Source organism: Lissotriton helveticus, chromosome 10 (genome assembly GCF_964261635.1).
Source record: "Lissotriton helveticus chromosome 10, aLisHel1.1, whole genome shotgun sequence".
Lineage (NCBI taxonomy): Eukaryota > Metazoa > Chordata > Amphibia > Caudata > Salamandridae > Lissotriton > Lissotriton helveticus.
The window spans coordinates 1,070,023,954-1,070,050,420 of NC_136071.1; the positions used below are offsets into that span (position 1 = coordinate 1,070,023,954).

Consider the following 26,467-nt stretch of genomic DNA (forward strand, 5'->3'; position numbering starts at 1 on the left):
TACTAAGGATTCGCCCAAAATTGCATCAAGTGAGGTAGTCAGGGATTAGAAAGATAAAGCAGAGAATCGAGTTATATAGTATGTTTAGGTGTGTGATAATCACGGGGTGCTATATGAAGAATGCTATGCACATGAATCTGCCTTAACAGACTTGTCTTCTATGCTACTATGCTCACTCACAAGACATTAAAGAGAGAGGGAGAGTCAGGGGAGAGAGGGAGAGTCAGGGGAGGGAGAGAGTCAGGGGAGGGAGAGTCAGGGGAGGGAGAGAGTCAGGGGAGGGAGAGAGAGGGAGAGTCAGGGGAGGGCGAGGGAGGGAGAGTCAGGGAAGGGAGAGAGTCAGGGGAGGGAGAGAGAGGGAGAGTCAGGGGAGGGAGAGAGTGAGGGGAGGGAGAGAGTGAGGGGAGGGAGAGAGAGAGAGAGTCAGGGGAGGGCGAGGGAGGGAGAGAGAGGGAGAGTCAGGGGAGGGACAGAGAAGGAGAGTCAGGGAAGGGAGAGAGAGGGAGATTCAGGGGAGGGGGAGGGAGTGAGTGAGACAGAGAGAGTGAGGGAGACAGAGAGAGTGAGGGAGACAGAGAGGGAGGGAGACAGAGAGAGGGAGGGAGGGAGACAGAGAGAGTGAGGGAGGGAGACAGAGAGAGTGAGGGAGACAGGGAGAGAGAGAGACAGGGAGAGAGAGGTAGGGAGAGAGACAGGAAGAGAGAGCGAGGGAGAGAGAGAAAGCGAGGGAGAGAGAGGGAGGGATGGAGAGAGGGAGGGAGAAAGGGAGAGAGGAAGGGAGAGAGAGAGGGAGGGTGGTAGAGAAAGAGAGGGAGGAAGGGAGAGAGCGAGAGAGAGTGAGTGAGTGAGTGAGTGAGAGAGAGAGTGAGAGAGAGAGAGAGAGAGAGAGAGAGAGAGAGAGAGAGAGAGAGAGAGAGAGAGAAAGATGTGTGTATGCTGGGTCTGTTGGCTCAGTGGACGAAGACGTCCGCTGCAGGGGCCTGTGTTCAACCTCATGGTCACAGTTTTTTTTTGGCTCTAGCCCCGCCCCCCCTCTTTCACTGACCCCGCCCCTAACAGTGCGGCCCTCGGCCACAAACCACACTGTAAATTTGGCCCCTGAGAGAAAGTTTGTGAGTACCCATGTTCTATACCCTCGAAATTAAAACATCGATATTATTGTATATTGATATTTTAATTTCGATATTTTGTCTCACTACCGTGTTACACTGTCTCCTTCATTAGTCTGTAAGCACTATTTTTTTTTCATTCTGCTTTGGCAATGACGACAACTTGTTATTATCAGACAATGGTTTTGTTATTCCTCTAAAGTAGCAATACAAAACTTCAGGAAACGCTCCTAGCTAATCTTTAACAAACTTTAAAGAATGTTTGAACCCCGGACTTCTGGGAGGGATGGAGCGCCCCTGTGGTGGTCTTGCATGCCTTCTCTGCGTGACAATCTCTCAGTTTCAGTTAATAAACATGCCGTCAGTGCTGGCAGCATGGCAGGTCGTTTGTAGAACAGTATTTGTATGCTGGCTTCCATGTGAAATTCAAATATCGGCAAAGCACGTCCATCTGCCGAGCCTGCAGTAAGGCTCGTGAAATGCCTGGTTAACACTTTCGCCGTGTTAAGGTTCAGGCACCACACATTTTCCATAAAAAGGACAACGGCTCATGAGCGCAAAAGATGGCATTTCGCTACCGATTTTTAGAGGGAGGAAGGGGCCCGTTTTCAAGAACATCAATCATGTCGGCACCGACGATTCCACTTGTGTTTCGTTTTAACCTAGAAACAGAATGGTCGTTTGTGTGTTTGCTGTGACTGCCATCTGGTGGTCACATGAAGCAAACGCGTTTGCAATGATGTAGGTCTCACATTTTCGCGAATCTGAGCTATGAACATTGCAAATAACAATGCATTTTATTTTTGTTTTCGTTTTTAAAACTTAAATAAAAGGCATTGTCATTTACAATGCCAATAGCTTAAACTCACGTAAATACGAGACATATTGCATTGCAAATGCTTGTTGTTACCCTGGAAGAAAGCTTCCATTCTGCCAGTCTTAAAAAAACCCTGGCTAGATCCCCAGGAAGAAAAAAACTACAGGCTGATTTCTTGACTCCCACTTCCAGCAAACATTCTTGGAAGAAAATCATGGCTTTCTTGGAACCATCTGACATTCTTGATCTGTCACAACATGATTTCAGACCTAGTCATTACAGGGAGTCAGCTCTTACAGATGGGACGGAAGACATCAGATCTATTGTCAACAAGGGTGGGAAAGCATTCTTGATTTTACTGGATCTCTTGCTGCTTTTGATACAGTGGACCGTTTTCTTTTGTTCGACCAGCTGGGACACATAGGCATTAGGGGCGGAGCATTAAAACTACCAGGCTTCTTTTTTTAACAAATAGCCCTACTCTTTTAACGTGTATACCCCTGTCATTGAACTCATTAGATCATTTGGCTTCTCAGTATTTTCCTATGCTCATGACAACCAGATTGTGGTGTTTGTCTCTTCAAACACTGAAGCAGTAACCAAGCAATGTAATGCTTTCAGGAAAAATATTGTTGCATGGATGCTGAAAAATTGCTTGAATCTCAACTCTGAAAAACTGAGGTGCTGCTTTTTGGCAGCAACACCGCCTTCTGGTACACCTTATGGTGTCACTGCCATCTAGGCTCACTTCCTCTGCCATTCCAAAAAGCAAGGAATCTAAGGATCATCTTCAATGCCAAGCTGGCGTTTGCTGATCATATCAGGTAACATCATCCTGTTTCTTTATTCTAAAAACGTTCAAAGAAATCCTTCCCTTTCTTCCTGTAGAGCTATGGAAAACAGTAATATTGGCCTTTGGTAATCTCAAGGTTAGTTTTCTGTGACACTATATGCTGGCACCAAGCAGTGTCTGCTGAACAAACTACAAATCCTGCAAAATGCTGCGGCTCGAGTGTTGCAGAAACTTCCCAAGTTTAGCTCTATCTTATGGATCATCTCAAACCTACACTGGTTGCCAATCTAGGAACTGTTCCAGTTTAAGGCCCTGTACTGGGCCCATGAGGCCCATAACAAGGTCGGCCCTTTTTCCTTCTAAAATATCTTTAAGTGGTATGAGCAGTCCCTAGAAGAAAAAAGGCCCAGTGGGGAGGAAGAGTTTTTTCCCACAGTACCTGTAAATGGTGGAACACATAGCCTGATTATCTTAGGGTCCAGCCTAGCCGGCCAATTTTCAGAAATCGGTTAAAAACCTGGCTTTTTCCTCAAGTAATTAACTAGATCCTGAGCTTGACCATCTTTTAGGACGTGATATAGACACTAGCATGAAGATGCCAACTTGTTTGGTATTTCTCGGGCTCCATAAAAAACATTAATATTTTATTGTCCCCAAAAGTTCCGCGTGTATGCCCTAGCATGATCCTTATTTGAAATGTGCGCTCTTTGCAATCTAGAGAGAGTAGAATATGCATGTGAGTCAGCCACCCAGAACTGCTTCCTTGGTGGTATGAGCCTTCCAGCAATCTTCAACCCACCACTGCAAATAGGGAAGCAGTCCCTAGAATAAAAAAGGCCCAGTGGGGAGGAAGAGTTTTTTCCCACAGTACCTGTAAATGGTGGAACACATAGCCTGATTATCTTAGGGGCCAGCCTAGCCGGCCAATTTTCAGAAATCGGTTAAAAACCTGTTTTTTTCCTCAAGTAATTAACTAGATCCTGAGCTTGACCATCTTTTAGGACGTGATATAGACACTAGCACGAAGATGCCAACTTGTTTGGTATTTCTCTGGCTCCATAAAAAACATTATGTGTATAAGATTGACACTCTGCACTCCTGTGGGAATCTATTTTACTTAACCATCAATTGTTGGTTCTGTATAGGTGCTGTCGCCTGACCTGACTGGCTCACGTCAGTAACAAAATGTAAACACAAACAGATACTGTTTGGAAGCGACGCACTATTCACATGCCCCCTCGGGGTGCTCTATATACCATAGTAATACATAGTTTCACAAAGGTTTGAAAACATTTCTCAAAAAACCATTGTTTAAGTTCATTCAACCCAAATAATATGTATATTTCTGTGCAACAAAAAGGTACAGACAAATCAAATGAAGAACATTGTGTATTTAATCGAAATTTTTCTTTTTTCTTTTGCTTTGTTCTTCTGTCAGATGATACATTGCTTCATGTACATCCCATCCTCTTTTTCAGTTAATCCCAATGCATTTCGGTATGATTATACCTTCATCAGGGGAATACTGAATCTGCGCACTGATCGACTTGTCCTCTCAAAAAGATCCTGTATCGATTCGTATCCTCTCGTGTAATACAGTGTAAACCTTGTCCGCTTTCTCGCTATCTGGTAGAGAAAACACCTCTCTTCTGCTCGTCGTCTTGCGTGCTCCCAAGACGACGAGCAGAAGAGAGGTGTTTTGCATTGAGGGTCCATAAAAAACATTAACATTTTATTGTCCCCAAAAGTTCTGCATGTATGTCCTAGCATGATCCTTATTTGAAATCTACGCTCTTTGCAATCTAGTGAGAGTAGAATAAGCATGTGAGTCAGCCACCCAGAACTGCTCCCTTGGTGGCTGGTTACCTAAATATTTCTAGATGGACATGGACAATAGAAATGATGCACCATAAAAGAATCGACATTCATCATCCGACAAAGAATGATGGAGATCTTGAGACCCAATTTGTGGCTATTCTTTCTTCCAAATAAACCTCCAAAATGAAGGTTTTTTTCTGAAGAAGAAAAAGAACACTGTCAATGGCATATAGAAAGTTTTCTCAATGCATGACAAGGACATTTTTCAACTATTGCAAAAAGTAAATGAAAAGATGGTGAAGCTTCCTTTAATTTTGTGGATAAGGTCCTGGCAGGAATGTCGTACCAGAATACACATTGGGAGCTATTTGTTCGGTGTGTCCAACTGGGGACGGGATTAAAATAGCCATTGAATGTCTACATCCAGTAGATTATGTGAAGAACTAAGGCCCAGCATTAAAAGTAAGTAAGGAAAACATACATAGTCTTCAGTCAAGTAAATGCAATTTCAGCCAATGCAGTCAACACAATTTGAAATGCAATTTACAATATTCACCAGATGGTAGAAGGAGGAGAAAAGTAATGCTTTTAAGGGCAAACAATCGAATAATACCTTTTTATAAAAGCCTGCAAGGCAAGAATAAACTTTTTATCTGTTCTGATGTAGGCAGTGGTTTCCCTAAGCATCCATCAAAGTGTCGTGTTCCTGAGATATCTAAAGGATAGCGTATTTCCATAATCAATGCAAAGCAAAGCAAATTAGTCTTTATTCGATATTTTCAATCATAAAAGACACAAATACAATACATGCAATATCATAAAATACCTTAAGAAATAGTCATTGCGATTTAGAATTCCTTAAAAATATCATTAGAAAAGGAATTTGTCGTTAAAATTGTATGGTTCTATATAAAAGGATTTAATGTCATTTGATGGTGGTAAAAATAGTGGCTAGGATTGATATCCAGGATTAAAAGAAAAATTTAAAACACCATATAAAAAAACAGATTATTCATGGGAATACAATACACAGAGGATACACCTCACTAGATATATATGCAAGTTAATTAATGCAGAGTAGTAACTGCGGTAGCCTCCAAACTGGTTCTTCTAAGGGCCCATGTCCAGCTCAGAAACTTCGCCAGAGCTATAGCTACGTCTTCGCGTGTATCTGTTTTCAAGATACGCAATGCTGTTTGGCAAGATCTTGTGCCAAGGTTTAAACAGATTGTCTTGAGCCATTTGTGTCGAGGACCCTTATATGCTGGGCACACAAACAATACACGCTATAGACTCTTCCATAGTTAAGCACATAGGGCATTTAGTGTCTAAAACATTTTGCCACTGTGACATAAAAGATGTTATGGGGAGGGTACCCACTCTAAATTGGGGATATAATTTCCTATCGCAAGGTCTTGCCATGAAATCCCAGTATGCTTCAGGCCTGAATTCATACTTATCTTCTGAAAAGATACCTGTCAAGGAGGTGCTACTCACCAATGACATGGACTTGTAACTGACCATGTCCCTATACAGTGCTTTGTAATCCTTTTTAGTTGGAAACAGATTCCCTACTGGGTCCTCCCACAGATGGCTGAGCCCCATATCAAATAATGTGCCCTTGATCTTTTGTAGCCAATTAATTTTTGAAGACGTGTCTGCTTCTCTAATATGCTTTACTGCATTAGCATATGGTGCTAACTCTGGTGTTGTCCATAATCGTCTCCAGTAATCCAGAGGTCTAAAACCCGCTGCCTCCTCAAATGAAGTACATCCCAAATCTAATAGTAAGGGTTTAAGAGGAGTTGATTGAGGGAGATCAGTTAGTGATATCAGGAACTTATTTTGAGCAAGGACTAGGGGAGCTAGATTTTCAAAACCTCAGTGCTCTGCACCATAAATTATCGATGCCCTAATTTTCCCTTTATAGATTGTTTGAGCTGGGCCTACGGGTTTAGTATAGGAGAGTCTGTATTCTTTTAGTAGGGCACCTGCTAGCTGGTTATGTCTGAGGACTAACAAATCTATCTGGGGTTTCCAGTTCATCCTCTTACCCATTGTTACACCCAGGTGTGTGAAGGTGTCAGTTTGCTCTAGGACGCATTGTTCATCATTACTCTGCCTTTTACTATTTTATGTTTATGCAACACCATGACCTTGGTCTTATCAACGTTAACTACTAACTCATGGTCATTGCAAAAAACAGTAAATCTGTCGAGGGCACGTTGCAGACCAGATTGAGTTTTAAACAGAATTAAAATATCGTCTGCCAACATTAATAATGGAACCTTCGAGCCGGCAAGAGTAGGGGCATCAGTTGGGTAGGCAGTATAATATGAGAGAACCTTGTTTAGAAACAGGGAGAAAAGTGTCGGGGCCAAAACGCACCTTTGCCGTACCCTCTTATTTACTGGGAAGTGATCTGTTGTTTCGCCCTGTTGACCCCACCGTACCTGGGCATAATTAGACTCATGCAGTTTAATGATAAAAAGTAGGAGCTCAGGGGGCATCCCTGCTGCCTTTAATGTGTCCCATAGCTTCTGTCGGAGCACCAGGTCAAATGCTGATTTTAGGTCTATAAATGCAGCATATAGAGTCCCACCGGCTAAAATCACAGTGCTCCAATAAATCATCATGAATCTAAAGACTTGGTCGATAGTACTGACATTGGGGCAAAAACCCACTTGATAGGTGGATAAAATTTCCTGATCATCTATCCATCTGTTTACTCTACTCAACATGAGTCTGGCCACAATCTTTTGTAATGTGCCGATTAGGCCTATTGGCCTGTAATTACTTGGACTGGCGCGATCCCCTTTTTTTTTTGTATATTGGGATTATTTCTGCCCCATGCCAGGATTCTGGTATGGGGCACCTCTAGCCAGGTCATTGGATATGATATGGATGTATTTAAGCCAATTCTTCCTGTTGTGTTTAAATATGTCGGCCGGAATACAATCCGGGCCAGGGGCCCTGCCTGCAGGGACACCGTCCAAAACTCTTTCAATCTCCCCTATACGAAAGGTAAAACAATATTAGAGGTTATTTCAGGGTAGTGTATGGGGATGCCTATTGTGGAAGCAAATTGGGCCTAATAGTGCAAAACCCATTGTTCTGGTGACACATTATTGACTGGTACAGGCCCTATGTCTCCGCTACCCCATTTAACTGTTTGCCAAAATTGCGGCCAGTTTTTACCATTACTTCCATGTAGCAAATCCTTCCATCTATTTTCATCAAAATTCTTCTTTGCCCTGTGTTGTACATTTTTTGTATTCTAACCTTGCATTTTTGACCTCCTGTGGTACTCTCAACCTGATTGCTTGAGAGAGGTGCCTAAAAGCAATCCTGCATGCCCCGTCATACCATTTTGCTGATTTTTGAATTACATGCCCGGTAGAACTTTTGTTTTCAGTAAAAAAAACTTTCAGCTCATCAAAGAGGTCCTCATGTACCTTCATAATGCCAGAGAGAGAGTCATCATGAGTGTCTAGAGTGGAGAGAGTTGTTAATGTACTTTAAAGAGATAGCTTTATCAGATCTAAAGTGCTCTCATCTTCTGATACCACTGCCCATTTTAGCCGACAACAATCTTGGAACATAATTACATCTGCTGTCACTATTTCGGTACTTGCCCTTGGCGGATCCTAACCCTTTAACTCTAGAGTTAGCAATAACGGATCGTGGTCACTCTCCATTCTACGTAGGATCTTCATATCCAGAAGTCTTGGCCATCATTCTAAATTAATAAGAAAGTAGTCAATTCTGCTACTTCTTATCCCATTATGAAAGGTATGGGTGCCTTCGCTGTCTGATATCGACCTCCCATTAACAGCCCTTAGACCCCTCTCAAAGCATAAGCTTTTTAGCTGGAAAGCTGCCTCAGTCCATTCATTAATTGGGGGCAGAGTTAAAAGCGGAATCCCTCAATTAGAATCCTCATCACTGCTAAGACTGCAATCTTCATGGCCGTGGGGCTCAGAAGTGCAGATGAAGTCACCTGCAATTCCCAAATGATTTACCCAATTCATGGGCACAATAAAGGTATCCAATTTCCATAATCACTTCACTGCAGCCTTTGCTATGTTGGTGTACTTGTTTAAAAGGGTGGTCAGTATTCAGATTCTGGAACTAAGGACGATTGGTGATAAGACTCCAAAACGTAAGCTTAGTGTATGATATATTAAATTAAACAAACTACATGATTGCAATAGGCTGAGAGTGTTACTACATGACAAGTTTACCAATGAGTAATTCTATGTACACCCAGGCATAATTTAAATTACGATGGAGTAATCAGAGTAATTTTAGTAATTCAGCACTACTCTTTGACACAGAATTACTGATAATTAACCAATATCTCCAGCTTATGTAACTCTAAGTGATATGGTAGGGAATAATCCTACTGTGAGAGAACATTTAATGAGCGCAAGCAGTCGCTCACACCCACCATTTATATTCGACTACGTCTAGGGCCATTTATTAGTGCAAAATGCATCACTACATCTTTTTTCGGTATAAGGGTAAATTTTTTGCTAAGCGCTAAATACTGAGAACAAGTTGGGGGAAAATCCTACCCCAAGTGCACATTTAGCGTTACTTCATGGTGCAAAATAAATTCTTGTGCCTATTTTGCACACCAGCGACACTTTGCTCTAAGAACACAGTGCTAAATGACAGGAGTAATTTGGGGGGAATCCTACCCCAGAAGCTCTTTTAACGAGCACAAACAGTTCCTCACACTACTATTTAGTGTTCTGTTGCATTTAGTACTATTTCTTGGGGCAAATGCATTATTACAGAGTTTCTCTTTTCGCATTATTTAGCATAATCTTGTGTCATTCTCAGGTAATTCCATGTGATTACACTACACTGAATTACAAAAGTTATGACTACCCCTAATTGTAAGGTAAAAGGGGTCTCTTAAGGCTATAGAATATATATGGTTCAATGGAACACTTTCCACAGACAGGATGTGGACCATCACTCCTTTGTTTGTCAGCAAATGATAGTACTGTAGCAATCTCCTTCCCATTATCACACATTTTGTGCAATGACATGAGGAAAATGGCATTGAACTTTGTCAAAGAAGCATGGAATTTTTGGGCAGTCTGCCACTGTCATGGGTAGGATGATATCAGTCAAAAGAATACAAACTTACAGCCAGTGTTAGAATTTTACTATGTGTGGACGAATGCCTGGGCATCACAATTTCAGCTACAGATAATCATGTACATGCAGTCACTTAGTCTCACTCACAGTGAGTGAGACTTCACCAGTAAGCGGTCCAAAGTCAATATATCAGTGGGATTTTGCAGGTCAGAATCAGTATTTCGGTGCATGTCTGCTAAGCTTATAATAGGAAAGTGCTAACATGGCTCAGAAGGGGTGCCCTACTTTTAAATAGCTTTGCACTGAACATTTTGAAAATCTTATTAGTGCAATAGAGTCCTTGCTAACGCACAGCATCATTCCGCTAGCAAGGGACCTGCTTTGCTAATTGTTCACTCTTGCACAATCTACCTATTCACTGAGTGGCTTATTTATGAGAGGCCTGTGTTAATTTTGCACCATATAAAGTGGTACATGCATGACGCAGGGCTCCGAATCAGATTTATTAAGCTACGCAAAGCATCCTAGAAGCCAGCACTCACTTAGCAATCCACCATTGAAGCTTACATGATTTATCACCTGCTGCAGGAATACCTCTCTGGAACACTATTTGTGCCATCCATGCTCTGTTGAGTGCTAAGTGCTTAAGCTCTAGTCTAGCCGTCTCTATTTACCATGCAGTTGTGGTGTGTTCAATAATAGTATAGTTCCTATCTCATTCCCACCTTCTAAGAAAGCCATGACCTTCCAAGCTGTTGTTGTTTATCTTAAAGCATCCATCTGTTTCTTTCTGAAGAGAGGTGGTTAATTCATCATCCATCAACTACCGTGCATTTAGTTGCAAAATACCATGCACTGCATGGGCAATGCTGACCAATATCTCAACAGGGCAATGGCTAAAGATACCTCAAGGAAGGATGTGCAATACCATTACCCAATCCAAGTCAGTAATGGGATTGAAGAAATAATCAATTCAGGAGAGATACCAATGTTTAGCCAACTACAAGCCCCTTGGGTCGCCATTGCATCACTTTATTGATGTACTGGGGGCGCAGTGTGCCTGTCCTTATTTACAAGGCAACGTAAAGCCACCCTGCGTGGCTTTTCATGATGTAATAAATATGGCCCCATTTCATGCATTATTGTGCGTGAAAGGGGCATTCCATGGGTGTTGCTGTGGGTGTTCCTACTGTACATCCATGGAACCTGACGCATTTCCAGATTTTCAAGGGCTAATTTAGAGCCCTGACGAAGTTTGAAAGAACGAAACGCGTTGGCTGTGGTTCAATTTGAGAAAACTTAACTTATGGAATAAAGGACAATTTGGATATACTTGAAGCTCTTGTTGACTTCGTTCCTGGAGCACCCTTCTTATTCTAAGGTTTAGGAGAGAAAATGTGTTGAAAAATGCTTTGTTTTGGCCTTTCTGTATCCAAACTTTCTTGTGGGGACAACACCCGCCAAACTCCCCCTAGTAGTGGTTGCTCACTGCGCTTGCTACCTACACACCATGTGGGGGCTGGTCTCACTTTTACTTTGTTCTCTCTGATTCACTACTTGTCTATTTTAGGTGCTCTCTGAAAGAATGTCTATGGGTACATATGGCTGGGTGGGTAACCTGATGTTCTTTAAGATCATCATCTACTATTTACTGTGCTTTGAAAGTTGATACAATTGAATATGTAAGGAAAAATGTGCTGTAAAATTCACCATTTTGGTCTGTCTTTTTCCAAAATTTTCTTGAGAGGACAAATCCCCCGAACCCCCTTAGTAACGGTCGGACTCGCTCGCTACGTGCCGGAAGGGGGCTGGTCTGGCAAAATTTGCCAGGGCTGCTTTCAGTTCCCAGTCCGACCCTGCTTCTCTTTGCTAAATAATTTTTTTACAGTTATGCAAAACTATGCATACTTCAAAACCACCACTTGATGCTTTATATTAGCATTAAATGCATAAAACAAGGATGCATTTTATGCTGAAAAAACACAAACAATAGTCACTTTTTCCTTGTACTCACGCCAAATGTTTGTCAATAACATAGCCTAATTATGCAATGTGGCATAAAACAGCACAATTTAAGGAATTTGGCATAACAAGAGTAATGGAATATTACCTACATTATTTACGATTATGCAGTCATAATGCAAATTTGTCCTGGGCATAGTTACTACTTCAACAAATCCCATCAGACTGGTGCACAGTATAATTGTGGATAGTCAGTTGCCCTAAACATCCATATTTAGGGGCCGATTATGATGGCGGACGGACCTGAGTCCGTCCGCCACCATAGAGAAGGAGGGACCGTCCGCAGGGGCAGCGACGGTCCCTCCGTGCAAATTAGGATGTGACCGCCACCCTGGCGGTCACATCCTGTATTTTTATCATTGCGGCGGGTGCTGCTTGAAGCAGCACCCGCCGCAATGATAAAAAAGTAAGTTGTGCATTTGCATGCACAAAGCGGCAGGCACCTCGCGGTGCCTGCCGCTTTGTGCAGGCAAATGCAGGGGGGGGCCATAAGTATCCCCCATGTGCACCCCCCACCCCCCCTTCACCCCTGGGGGCCCGCAACGGGCCCCCAAACACAAATCCGTATGCCTTTACACGGCGGAAATGCCGCCGTGTAAAGGCATCTTTCCGCAGTCATCCTAATATGGCTGGCGGTGTCTGATAGACACCGCCAGCCAAGTTAATGCTTTTCCGCCGCGGGCGGAATCCGCCCGCTGCGGAAAAGCGGCGGACAGATAGTAAGACCCACCAGCCATCCTAATATGGCGGTGGGTCTTGCAAGGCTCCCCGGCTGATTTCCCGCATCCTCCGGGCCGGCGGTGGCTTCCGCCGGCCCATGGATGCGGGAAATCCGCAATCGTAATCGGCCCCTTAGAACAGTGTTTCGCACCGAAGTCTTTAATCTTCAAGACCAGCAAAGAAAATTGGGAGTAAAGAATGATATTAAAGTGATGTGCAGGTCCTGAAAATCCTCGCACTGTTGTTATTGGATTGACAAGACACAAGAAATATATTTCCCACCTGTTCCCATGTATCGAGCAACATGACGTCATCTTCTGCAAGGTCATCCTGTGTGAACTCTCCTGGAACTTCTTCAACCTTTAGAAATAAAAACATGTATAAATATTTCCTCATGTAGTGTGCACCTAAATGAACTCTACTGCTGCTGCCTGCGCCATAAATGTAGCTTACTATAAAATAATATGTCTGTTTGACAAAGGTTTGCTGTACAGTTTTGGATGGCAACAAACAGGAGTGCATTCATTTTGAACACTTTTATCAAATACTAAATAGAGAGTTAAGCCAACATATTTTAAAGCACTACTCACTTGAAATCAAAAAACATACTTTCAAAGTCAATGACCTAGTTTGCATTTTCAGTTTTAAGCCAGACTTATTGCACTCAAATTGCCAAATAACAAGTACAATAAGCACTCAGATTACCCTAGCATGTGCAAGGATATAATATTTTTGCAGGCCCTGAACTGCAGGCCACATGCATTCATTCATAGCAGCATATCCTTATACCAACTTAATTTTTCTTCAATTAAACACTCATGCCAGCTGACAGAGACCCTCACTCATACTAACTCATCCAGGGCCCTCACTCCTTCACTCACTTACTGCCTCACCATGTATTCTACCACACCAGGTCATCAAATACTCTCACAGCAATGCTCTCATGCATTCACTGTCTCACCAAGCACTTACTCACACCAACTGACTTTTGACATTCACTCAAACTCCCACTGACATCAATGTAGTTTTGCCTTCACTCACTATCTAAAAAGGCACACAGTAACAATAACTCTAGCATGCCCCTCACTCATGCAGTCATTTATTGTCTCACCATGTATTCTACAACACCAGTTCATCGAAGAGTCTCACTCTCAGAAAAGCTCTCATGCATTCACTGTTTCACCAAGCACTCACTGGTACTACCCCACCTTTGACACCTATTGATGCAATCATTGACACCAGGGTACTTTTGCATGTATTTGTCATTGTTTCATGTGGCACACAATAACACTAACTCTAGTGTGACAGTCATGCACTTCAACACACTCAGGAACATGAAGCAGAAATCATGGCAGCAAGACTCTGAGAACCTGATCCCACCTCACCACTCCCCAAGTAGATTGAACATGACTTAATATAGTAAATACCAGGCATTTGGAGACTTAAACATAGCTTATGTATCTGTTAAGCACACACGTTCACTCAAGGGCATCTTGGCGCTGAATAACAGTTACTCAGGTCAATAGTGCCCATTTTATCGACCTCAGAAAAATGAAAGACTTTGTAGACTCACTGGGCTTCGAGCCTGTGACCATGAGGTTAAACACAGGTCCCTACAGTGGACACATTAGTCCATTAATCCACCAGGACTGGCTTCCAAACAGGAAAAAACGTTACATTAGTAGTGAATTTCGGAAGAGCTGTAAATACAGAACGAAACTGTGCATTATGCAAGGTGCACTGGCAATTAATGACCCTCTACAAATACTATAAATAATACAAATGAATACCACAACATGCACAACATGCAGAATCCTGTATTTTTATATAAGTGAAAAATTAAATAAAAAAATAACACATTTCTTTATAGGTCTTTCTTGTGCTAAATGAAGGAAGTTTAGTAAGTGAAAACACGGTGATGACATGGATTCCCAACATAAGAATGTTCTACCAGCAGAGGAGCCACGAGCTGGGGATGTTCTAGATACTGAGACATAATCTCCGGGATGCATTGTGTAGTCTCCTGACCAGTGCTTCAGATGGGCATGTACTGTCAGCTACAGAGTACCACCAAAGTATACACAAAGGTGATGATTGGAATGCTTGAATTAATCTCAGCCACTGGTAATTACTCAGGCAGCATCCATATCCATCGTTATGTTGCATAACATGCCACCTCAGTTTGGACCCAGCTATATGCAAATCAGTCTTGACACTGTTCCAATGGGAGCAGTCCAGCTCGAACTGCCAAGCCAAGTCCTTCCTGGCCTGTACACAAGCAACTCAGGACTGGTTTCATCTAGTTCATCTAGCTAGGGCTCATCAGCCAGGGAGGCTAAACAACGTTTACCACAAAACTTTTTCCCCGCAGGGAATTATAATGCGGTTGTTACAACGACCGCGTTATAATTCGGCATACCATTACTCCGCAAGTCGGAACAATGACTTGCGGACGGGGGAGAAGGTGTTGGATTTAAAATCCAACACCTTTCCTAGTGTCCGCAAAGACTGGAGTTGGAATAGTAAATTAGACTATTCCAACATCTAGCAGCCCCCCTCCGCAAGCCGTTGTTCCGACTTGCGGAGTAAGGGTATGCAGAATTACAACGCGGTCGTTGTAACAACCGCGTTGTAATTCCCTGCTGTTCATAGGACCCATGTCTGGTCATACGTGTCCCATTTAGGACAACACACTAAAGTTGTAGCATCCTCCCCAGCCCGGTTTCATGCAAATGAATTACGCCACTCACGAAGCTCTTGATTACACGTCTTTACTTCTCAGAGTGTAGCCGGTAACTGAAAGGTATAGTGTCATGAATTTTATTTACCACACCCAATCACGTAACACACTACACTAAGGAGTCCATTAGGGACTATAAGGGTCCTACACACAATTATACACAAGACACTACAAAAGTGTACAAAAAGCATGTGCACTGGTTTCATGTTGACTTCTGGGGAAGCAGGACTATATATTCATTCTGGGGCAGAAGGATGGTTTCTTGAGAGTCACCAATATGTGTGTGGTAAGATGTGTATCTTGCCAACCAAAAACTGACATCTGGCCTTTTTGGCACTTTGGCTGATGCATGCTATTCACAGCAGGGTTGTGTGCTACTGCTGTGAGTGTTACATATTCCAATTTTAACAAAGCCAGAGCAGTGGGCACTTACAGGCGGCTACTTCAGTTGTTTGTATTTGTTCCCAATTTTTATGAACAAAGTGGGATTGCTTTCTGGTCCCATCACCACGTTCGAAAGCCAAAAAGTGTACATATGCAAAATGTGGTGGACTCATCCCATACATGACTAACGTCTCAGCATGCCAAAGCCTGAAGTGGGCTAACACAAACAAGCCAAAAGCTGAAGAGGGCTGACCAAAACACCTTTCTCTACATTAAATGATTTTTATACAGCGCAAACTCAACACAAAGGTATAAGATAGCTTTTCAACAGCACCAGTAGTATTACAGATGGACACATTCATTTTGAGGTACAGGGAGATTGTGATTTGCCTAGAATCACAGGATGTTTGAGTCTCCAGCCACACTCGAACCTGGTTCTCCAGCATCATAGTGTACCGCTCTAGCTATGTGTTATCATTTGAGTTGTCCAGCACTTTCTCCTTACACACAAAAAAAACGCTCTGCTGTAATTCAGGCGTCACAGCACAGCTGGGTTGCACTCGGCAGCCCAGCTGGGAACCCAATGATGAAGCATTGCACCAACTAGGCTGGTGGTGAGGTTTATTTTTAAAACCTAATAATTTTTATTTATCATTCCTGTGTATTACAATCTGTCATTTTCACTTTTGGATCCACGCACTGGAACGTCCACATTGTTGCATATTGTTTGTTGAGGCAACATGATGGCTAGCCTCCAAAACAGAAGCTGTCTATTGTCAGACTTAAAAAAAATCACTTAGTGAGAAAAAACGGCACACCATTTATTCATCAGCACTATTGTTGATAAGGCAATGTACGAAAAGCCATTGTTTGACCAAGTGCTTGTTTAAAAGTCATGCAGTGATTAATATATTATGGCAACTAGTAATATCTTTGTATCTGGATGACCTCCCCCTGCTCCCTCCCATCTCCCGGAAACTGCTGATCCAAGGCCTTATTCTATCTAGGCTGGACTACAGCAATGCCATCTATCTGGGAGCCCCCGAAGCCACCTTTAATATTTTACAGAGAATTCAGAATGCCGCTGCCCGGCTTCTCACTAATACCCCACCCAGATCATCGGCTAAGCCAGCCTTAAAGCAACTTCACTGGCTGCCAGTTAGAGAAAGAGTGATGTTCAAGGCTCTCTGCCTGGCCCATAAACTCCTTCATAACAAAGGCCCCCCCATCCTCAAAAACTTTATCACCCCTTACAAAGCCACCAGTTAACTCCGGTCGGACCACGAGCACCTCATTACAGTTCACAGAGTGAAAAAGGCCCGCACGGGGGGACGGGGATTTTCTGTGAACAGGGCGAACCTTTGGAATACCCTCCCCCGTAAATTGAGGATGGAATCTAATCACCTCCTTTTCAGAAAATCACTGAAAACGCTCCTCTTTCCCTGATCTTTCTGACTTCCCCAGCAACCCAGCCTCTCGACTGTCTAGGTTCCAGCGCTGGGATGCTCACGGGTTACTACGCGCTCTACAAAACCCTAATAATAATAATAATAATAATAATAATAATGACATCATCATAGGACTGATTTATAGCAGATACCACAAAAGGTATTACTTCCTTGTTGGTAAGATCAGGCATGCATATATTTAAAAACTGGCCGGACATCTATTGTTCATGTATGTAATGTAAACCTACGTCGTATGACTACCTGCATTACAATGGGGCCACTGAGGCATTGGTGGGGCTGATTATTGAATTACAGTATCTCCCTTGGTGACCTACCATTAGCAGAAGAAGGTAAATCCGACATCTACACTTCCACCTTTACCTCATGGCCAGACGGGAAAATGCTTGAACCATAATGAGCAATGATGAGAAAGGGGACATGCTCAAACTGATCTTAAAAGCACCTTCAAAAGTGGCAGTGTTGGGGCTGGCTGACCACGTTGATAAAATAAGTAAGTCAATTCAGTAGTAATACTGCTATCTCAGGAATTACCTTTGCGATTCAGGTGTGCTACAACTTGATGTAATGGTCGCTACTGAGGCACCACTCTAAAACACTGAGCATGTGTGTTATGATATAGGTGCAGTATTGTAGCGATAACAACTTTTTGCCACAAAAGTACTCCTATTATGTTTCCTATAATGTTTTTTGCAAAAACTCGGTTTGCTAAATATACAGTAATGGACACATGGGAGCTGATGTCCTAAAACGCAGGTCACAAATAGTATATTTGTACAAATAGTGCACCAGTTTTTTTTTTTTACCTGGATTTCATTTTGTAGCACAATATATGCAAAATAGGTCACAACACAAAATGACCAGTTGCAGAGTGTGACAGAATGACCTGCCTAACAAGTATTATTTACGCAGGTAGATCATTTGCAGCACTTTGTTATTGCGTACAAAGGGATTGTGCCCTGCAAGAAAGAATAGATTTAGTACTATTTAAAAAAAAAAAATAGGCCACCATCTCCACATTTTAAAAAAACGTGGCCCTTGTTCCTTAAAAGAACAGAAGGAAAAAAAGTTTCCAATTTGGGAAGACATTGGGAAGTAGGCAGTCTACTTCCCCGGACGCCACACAAAACAATTCCTAAATGGGAAGCTGTCCAACGTGGCCAGTGTTCCCTCTGTAAATAGATTGCCACATCCTTTGAGGTGTAGGTAATGCTCAGGGCTTTGCCACAACGATTTGTGTTTCAAACCAATGATTCTTCATTGTGATTTGTAATTAAGACGGAACTCCACTTTTACACCCCCGTCATAATTGCAATTCAGAATGAGTCTTAAAACTCTTTTTGTGTTTTTGTAAGTTATTCCGAATTTTAAAACGGTTTGGTACATTAAGAAATGTGATTCTGTGATTGCAAACCTTATTATTCTGACAATTGCAGGGCTGGCAATTACAAATCATTTCATACCTCGTATGGAAGATCTACTCCCACTCTCAATACCTTCCTCTACTAACACAGTTGTAGCCTGGATCTTCCCTCTGTGTTTGAGCCTGCCTTGGTTCACAATGCATCCCCATGTATGGATACCAGTAGCTCTGCAAAATGCCTAACAAGCTCTGTAAATAAATGAATATTAATACATCCTATAACTAGCATTCTTTAGTGGTCTCCTGAAGAAGATGGCATCATGTTTTTGTTATTCAGTTATCTTTCAATATAAAAATCATGGCACAGTGCCACTTACTGTTTGTTAGATTGAATAGAGCAAGCAGAGAACATCACAAAAAGCTATGATGAAACATTAGAGTATACTCACAATAAATCTTCCTGTTTTGTTAGAGCATCCGTAGAGTCGGGGTGGGTGGTCAGCCAGGTTAGACTGGAGTAGAGGTGAAGTCTGGTACTCGGTTTTACCTCCTAATGCTTTCCAAAAATCCTCTGTGAACATCAAAAGAGTAAGGTCTTTATTGGCATTGGGTATCATACAAAAAGACTCAAATGTTTATAAAGACTAAGGGGTACAACAAGTGAAGAAAATAATTTAATTGTGGTCCGAAGAGAGCTTATCTTGAGATGCTACTAAGGGCAATGCCTCGGTATGCACAGCTGAAGGAGTTTGCTGAAAATTATTTTAAAAAACTGAAATTCGCTGAAAAGAATCCGCTGTTTAACCCCTTGCATGCGGGGCACGTTCAGCGGACATCGCGTGCACTACCTCGGTAGTGCTGCGCACGTCCGCTGAACGTTCCGACCCCGCCCGCGCAATAGAACGTTCCGCACCAGCCCGGAACGTTCGGCGCAGCAGAGGGGTTAAAGTGATGTTATAGTAAGGAATGTTAATAAGGTCTTCCCTTAAAGTAAAAAAAAATGCTGACATGCACAAAACTAAGGTTAGGGATGTTATAGTTAGGCTTTGAAACAAGGTAAAAGTAATGTATAAATTCTCCAAAACACTGAAGTTCACTAGTTATAATTTACTGAGCTAACTATAACTTACACCCCTGCCATGCACTGCTTATGACCCAATATATTACATCACTCATAGCACTTTAAATAACATTACTGATGACATCATTGATAATATCTCAAATTACATCATATTTAAAATTATTAAATTCCTTGCGAATCTTGTTCGTAAGATTAGTCCATATTTCCTACACTGACTTGGTTCATAAAAACATCAGTTTGAATCACAAACTGCATTTTTATGATATCAAATTAAGTAGCAGACACTCTAACAACTAGTTTCCTTGCGTTATCTGTTTGCCTTTGGGAATATGTTAAAATATTTTCCTTTCAGAGGATTCAAACGAGTGTTGCTCTCTCAAAGTTGTTTATTGAATAGCAACAATGCAAATCTGTTTGCAGTGCATGTATTACAAATCAAATTATTCATTTGTTTACAGTCAAACCAGTGACATTGTGATAAGAGAATTCAGGTAGTCTGATAAAGTGTAGAATATAATGTGTGAAAAATACAGATTATGTTCTTATGGAGGACCAGCATAACATCTGTGCTAGTGAAGTGGGGTGAAGTGAAAGTAAGTGCATTGAGACACCAAATGAGAGATTGAGGAGTGTGTAAAAGATACCAGCTATATCTATATTAGAATAAAGAGAAGGCTTTGTGGGGGAGACCAAGTATTTCACTGTGGGTGGGTTCAGGGTGTGAAAAACCTCATGCTCCTCACTATGGAGTGCGATGAGCCATCAGGACAGAAAAGGTATAACATTATAGTTTCAAGGGACATGACATTTGAAAGAAATAATCTACTTCACTATGAGAGTATGGGGCCTTGGAAGGCAGGCCAGGCATACCAAAATGGAAAGTAAGGCCAGGGGTTGGCAGAAGAAAGCAAGTACATCATCACTGTGGATGTAGGAGTGGTCAATGTGGGAGGTTTAGAAGCAGCCAGGATAGAACATCTGTGACCCATTGAGAAGTAGGGGGGCAGAGTGTTTGACAGACTAGGCCCTTCTTAGTTATAATGTGTTGTGAGTGTAAGGTAGATCAGGTAAATCGGTATGGGAAGAAGCAGCAGGGAGACCCAGTACATGAGTAAAGTAGGAAGGGTCAAAGCACATATGTCATTAAGAAGGACAAAGCACATAAGTCATTAAGGGTGGGTGGCAGTTCTGGAAATGCTATATGCAATGTATTTCACAGTGTGAGGAGGGCAGTGTGAAGAACAGACCATGCACATTTTTAACAGAAGTAGAAATTTCATCAAATACCTTGACCTGTACTATGGACAGGAAGAAAGGGTGTATGGGAGTAAAGGTACCTACATGGAGAATAGTGCCATAGCACCAAAGTTCTTTGGTTTGTGATGTACAGGTAATATAGTAGAGAACAACTATTTCCTTTGAACATGATTACTTCCAATGATTATTTAAGCTTTGTCTACATGCAATAGATAAGAAATTCAATGCCTACCTGGTTCTTGTCCTTCTGTGATTCTAGTGGGTTTGCATTTTAATATATTGGCTACATATTGAGCTCCATTTTCTTCATCACTGCTAGCTCCTTTCCCTATCCAGGTGTATCCAGAGTTATTTTTAAGTTTTAGAACAAATACATCATTTGAATTCAGTGACATTGCCTTTGCATCAACCTAGGATAAAACAAATAAAATATGTCAATAGAAAAATAAAGGTTCAAATGTAAAAAGACAGAGTATATGTCGACGTTATGGTTCTTTCTTGTGATGTAGGGTGTTTACAATTTATAAAATGTAACCCATTGTGGCAATTATATCAAACAAACTGTACAAACATTTTGAATCTAGAGACCATTTTCTAAACTAAAAATCAAAAGTTTTTTTTACCTCATAACACCATTGTTTGCAAATTTCAGCCTGACAACTGACCTATACTGCCCCAGGCTATTTGCAGTATCCCAATTGTCCTGCGTACCAGCCCGTCCAGTGACCAGGTTGCTAGTTCCATGCAGGTGTATTCATAGGACTCATAGAGTTAAGTTCTTATTGTGCCATTCCAACTAAAAAAATCCTCCTAAATCTTAGCGTGTATATTGGTCTTGAGTCCTATGTCCATTTTACAAATAGTTTTGACCGCCTGGAACCAGTCCAACCCTTGAGGTGGTACAGCATCTGTCCATATTTTACAAATTTCTCTCCTAGCAGAAGAATCAGGTAAAAACGTAGGGCCCGCCTATTCTTTGATAAGGGCAAGATCGGCTGATCCTCTAGCCCTAACATAATCAACGTTAAACTGATTTTTATATTAATGCAGAGAATTTAATTTATTGCCTTCTCCACTGAAGACCAGTAGTCCTGTAGTAGGGGGCATTAAAAAAACATATGTCAATTGTCCGGTCTCAACATACCACATCTGTGACATCTTGGTGCAACATCTGTTACAAATTTTGCCAATTTATATGGTGTCCAGAGAAATCAAAACTCTAATAGTCTATTTTAATCATTCTGGTAAGAGAGCTGATATTCGGAATGGGTTGGTATCCCTTGCCAGCAGAACGTGCTGAAAAAAGCAATTTTTAAAAAGAGGGACAATGAAAAAAGACATTTAAAATGTGTCTCAAAACGTGCATATCCAATCACCCAAATTAGGTTTTGTTTATCTTGGAAAAAAGACAAACTAGTTAGTGAATTATAGGAAAGAATCCACATGAGATATAGCTACAACTGATTTGTACCTTTAGATTTTGATGGTTACAGAATGAGGTTCATTTCTGGCAAATACCATTTGTTCCATTGCATCTTACTCCTGGTATAATACAATACATAGTCCTGTCCTGTGTAATGATGGAAATGTCTTTGTTATTCTAATCTTAGTAATCCAGTCATAGAAATGTGCTCATTCTATTGTTGTATCACAGAAATCTGTACTACAACAATGTTAAACACACTATGACAGTTGTTAATAAAAATACGTTATTAACTAAAACCAACCAAACGTACTTTGATTTTCGTTTTTATTTGATCAATTATCACCTCAAACTGGAAATTCTCTGTTGTTCTGAAATATTTATAATAAATACATGCTAAGCCAATTGATTTATCTGCAACAAGGATACAATAGTTTGAAATATTTTGTTGTTGTGCCTTGATGAACTTTACAGTGCTTGCACTGTTGGTTAAAATCTATTGATGTGTTATTTATTTATTGTATTCACTAAATGATTAACGAAAAACGACCTCACCTTTGGAGGAAGACCAATGAATCTCTGTGCTGTGAAATGTCAACACTGGGATATCCCCATAACGGTTGACTAATGCCACTACTAAAATATTTAATACAAATTCACAGACCATTTACAGCCTACATTTGCAGCCAAAGCAGCTCCTTTTATGCCTGACTGCTATCCACAAAAGGATACCTGTTAATATTAAGGATTTACTACTTTTTAGATGTACACCAGAGCAGAGTATAGTTATGCACTAATAAATTCCATTCAAAAGGTATGAAGAGGAAGGTTCAAGTTGTGGTTTGCCTCCAAATCTTGTGAAGAGCTACAAACTCATTAGGTTGTTGGTATTCACAAATTCTTCTCTGACCCTTTCTCAACCTTGAAACAAAGAAAGGTTGAATGCTGCAAAATGCTGGAGGACCTCGTTTTTCAGAGTAGGAAGGAGACCCGAGCTCCCAAAGCGTTGTAGTTTTTTACAACTTAACATGCACCAGATAGATGCAAGGCTACGGTGCAGTGAGCTGCCGGAGAAGTCATGGACATAGCCATAGGGTTTGCCGGAGGGCCCTGTTCCAGACTGCAGTCTGCTTGAATTAAGCTGGTTCTTGACATAGGGGCTTTCCCGGCATCGCATTTCAGGGACCGTTACATTTTTCCTGGCACTTAACTCAGTGATAGTTGCAAATGGCATCAAACCTGGAAGGTCGGTTCTAACGTTAGTGTTTTGCCTATTTCTGAACCTGCAAAGTGGCCTCGTGAGATGCACACCTTCAACCAGTCCTGACTTTGTAAAGAATAGCTTTGTGGGACTTGTAGTTGTAAGTTTTCCAATACAAATCTCTACAAGGTAAACGTTGTTGATATAAAATAAAAACATTTGCAATGCAATAAGTCTCGCAGTTGCGAGAGTTTGAGCTATTGGCATTGTAAATGACAAAGCCTTTTATTTATGTGTTTTGAAAACCTGCAAGAGGTGTGTACACACGCACTTTGTACTTATAGTCCATGCTTACAAGAAGAAAGGCTAAAAGTAACTGCACCTCTTTTACAGCCAGCTTTGGTTCTCCTAATCAAGGACTACAAGTACAAAGTGCATTTTTACAAAGGCATTATCGTTTACAAAGCCAATAGCTCAAACTCTTGCAAAGGCAAGACCTAGTGCATTGTAAATGCTTGTGATATATTCTATCATGCTTTTTCTTTTGCTAACATTTAAAAGAACTGAATGAGTCTTTATTCCTATTGTCATTTCAGACGAGTTCTGAATCTTGCTAAATAAATATGATATATTTAGGTATTCTTAACGTATAATGCCAAGAATAAAAAAAAGAAACCTTCTCACACAATGCAAAACTTAGTCGAAAGCTAGGAGGTCAGGGATAGATGGGCCACGTGGGTGAGCACTTCTTCTAATACCTAATACTTAATATGCTGTCACCACCAGCATCTCTGCCATCCTCTGATGCAATATTGGCATTAATAATACCTGGGTAGAAGATTGGCCAGGTGGGAGGATCATCTTCTGTCCAGAGAGCATGCTGCATTTGGAATCCATATTTCCAAAGGACTTCAAATCAGTTTAACTCCTCCCTCAGACCTCAGTCAATATTACAGAAGGCCCTTAGTTGGTGAGCAAAACTTTTGGATTTGGATGTTTCCACTTAATAAGAAAACAAAGTATGGCAATTGAATATTATTATTTTTTGCGATTGAGTTTTGTTTTTTTGTAGAAATATTTCTCTCTATTATCTTTCCAAATTCAGCAAAAAAACATACCTCCACTATCCTGGTGATGGATGCCAGGTTCCTGCGAACTTGAAACAGGCGTACAACAGCAGGAGGGACCTGCCCTCCTTTTCTTGATGTTCCGTCTTTGTAAATTATGAGTGGTTTATCTTTAAACAAGCTCAGCATGTGTGAAGGCTCTTTACCCTGGGAGACTCGAACCTGAGCATGGCATGGAAAGTAAAAAAAAAGAACAAACACAAGTTTAGTATAGAATTGCAAGAAACAGAAAGTAGCCATGAAGTAAACAGCAAACTGGTTTGTGGCATGTTCATTTACATTTCTGACATTTGTTTACATGAAGTTTGCCTCTCGTTTTCTGGCATCTAGATGAGAGTTTGACATGTTTGCAAGAATAACTCAAGTGTGCTGGGTCTAACTTCGCCAAGGGGACACTTTTTGTTGCTTTGAAGATGGATGGCATTTTTATGGAAACCTAGAGACAGCACTTCACATAACTGCTGTCATTTGTTTTAATTATCCCCTCTCTACTCCTTTCCACAAATACTTTTTTCTCTTACCGTTCATCACTAATTTTACACTTTGTGTATTTTCATATGATTAAATATTGTTTCGGAGTGAGATGCACAGCAAATAAAGAAATGCAAAAGCACATTACGTTAATTGGAATATTTTTTGACAGAGTTTCAAATGTTACGACACAGTTAACAAAACGTTTAGAGAAGATGTAAACCCATGCATGACAGATTTAGATCTAAAAATTGAATAATCTTTTTGGAGATTCCCAAACATCCCACCCCTGATAAGAAAATGTACACAATACTCAAAAAGATATCCTATACCTTAATTGGAGACACCATTTAACAATGTAAATGAATCCTAATAAGAGAAATCACAAAGGAGCCTCAAAGGCTGTTTTTAGACCCTCACCCGATCATTGGGTCTCACTATGGTCCCTATCAACCAGGGTGAGTTCAGCCATGTTCCAGGGAAGACTCTAAATATGAACATTTGCACACATCCGTAGTTTTCCACATCGACCAATGTTCCCCATGCACACTCCAGTTCATTGTTTGCATTGATGGCAATTTGCCTGATTATGGGATTCATTACTGGCCCCATTAGAATTACAGGGCAACTTGTAATGATGGTGCCTGCTTTCACAGGGTGGGAAAGAGCATGTGGTGCTGCATGGGACACCACATGACTGTCCCTCTGCAGCCCAGTTTGAATGCAGATTTTGGCAGCCCTACAGACGCCCAGTGGTCGAAGTGGGGAAAAAAATGTAGCGCAACTATGGGCGGAGTATCAGGAGGCGGGAATAACAGAGGATTGGGTTAGTGGGCGGAGTCAAGAGATGTGGCTAAAAAGAGCAAAACATACCAATTTTTTTGTATGTTTGGCATTTCACTGGCCAGTTACAGCTTATAACATTATTTAATACAACCAATGGATACACGTTTATTTGAGGTTTAATATATGAGTTAATGACATTAAAATTCATTTACAATGTGGGATACGTTTTCAATGACAGAATGTACCAAATACGCTTATAATTGGAACCAGACGCCATTTATCTCTAGAAAGAGAAAAAAACAGGGAGAAATAAAGATATTTCTTCTTGTTGTGCCTCCCTTGGGGAGGCGTAAGATTTCCTTACATTTCCAGGTTTACAAGTCCTTGTAAATCTAGGAGTGCATCAAAAACCATGGGAGGTACATGGGAACACCCACCACAAAGTGTGCCTAGTGCAGAGGAAGGCAAAGCGGCGATTTGTGCTGTGTCGCATTACTCCATATTTATGAAACTATTCAAATCTATGCAAAGTGGCTATGAGTGGCTTCATAAATATGACTTGGAGATTTGCGTTGTGCATTTATCACGTTCTGTGTTGCAAACATGATGCAAGGTCCTTGTAAATAGGTCCCTTAGTTTGGTGTGCGTGCAAATCCTGCATTGTCGATCCCTGGTGAGTTGCACTACTACTGCTGGAACAAAGTCAATGGAGGTATCAATGAGTGAGGCAGAGTGGCTTCAAGGGTCCTGTGACCTCAGTGACAAAGCCTCTGTTTA

General features: G+C 41.3%; 1 protein-coding gene across 1 annotated transcript in view; it reads right to left on the reverse strand.

The window, feature by feature from the left end:
• SCIN (scinderin) overlaps positions 1-26,467 on the reverse strand; it is a 308,708-nt gene that overhangs the window by 14,432 nt on the left and 267,809 nt on the right. The window contains exons 11-14 of the mRNA XM_078663781.1: positions 24,425-24,595; positions 20,915-21,092; positions 18,794-18,915; positions 12,674-12,751 (exon numbers count right to left, since the gene is read on the reverse strand). Coding sequence (XP_078519907.1) covers positions 12,674-12,751; positions 18,794-18,915; positions 20,915-21,092; positions 24,425-24,595 — 549 coding nt within the window. The remainder of the gene's footprint in view (positions 1-12,673; positions 12,752-18,793; positions 18,916-20,914; positions 21,093-24,424; positions 24,596-26,467) is intronic.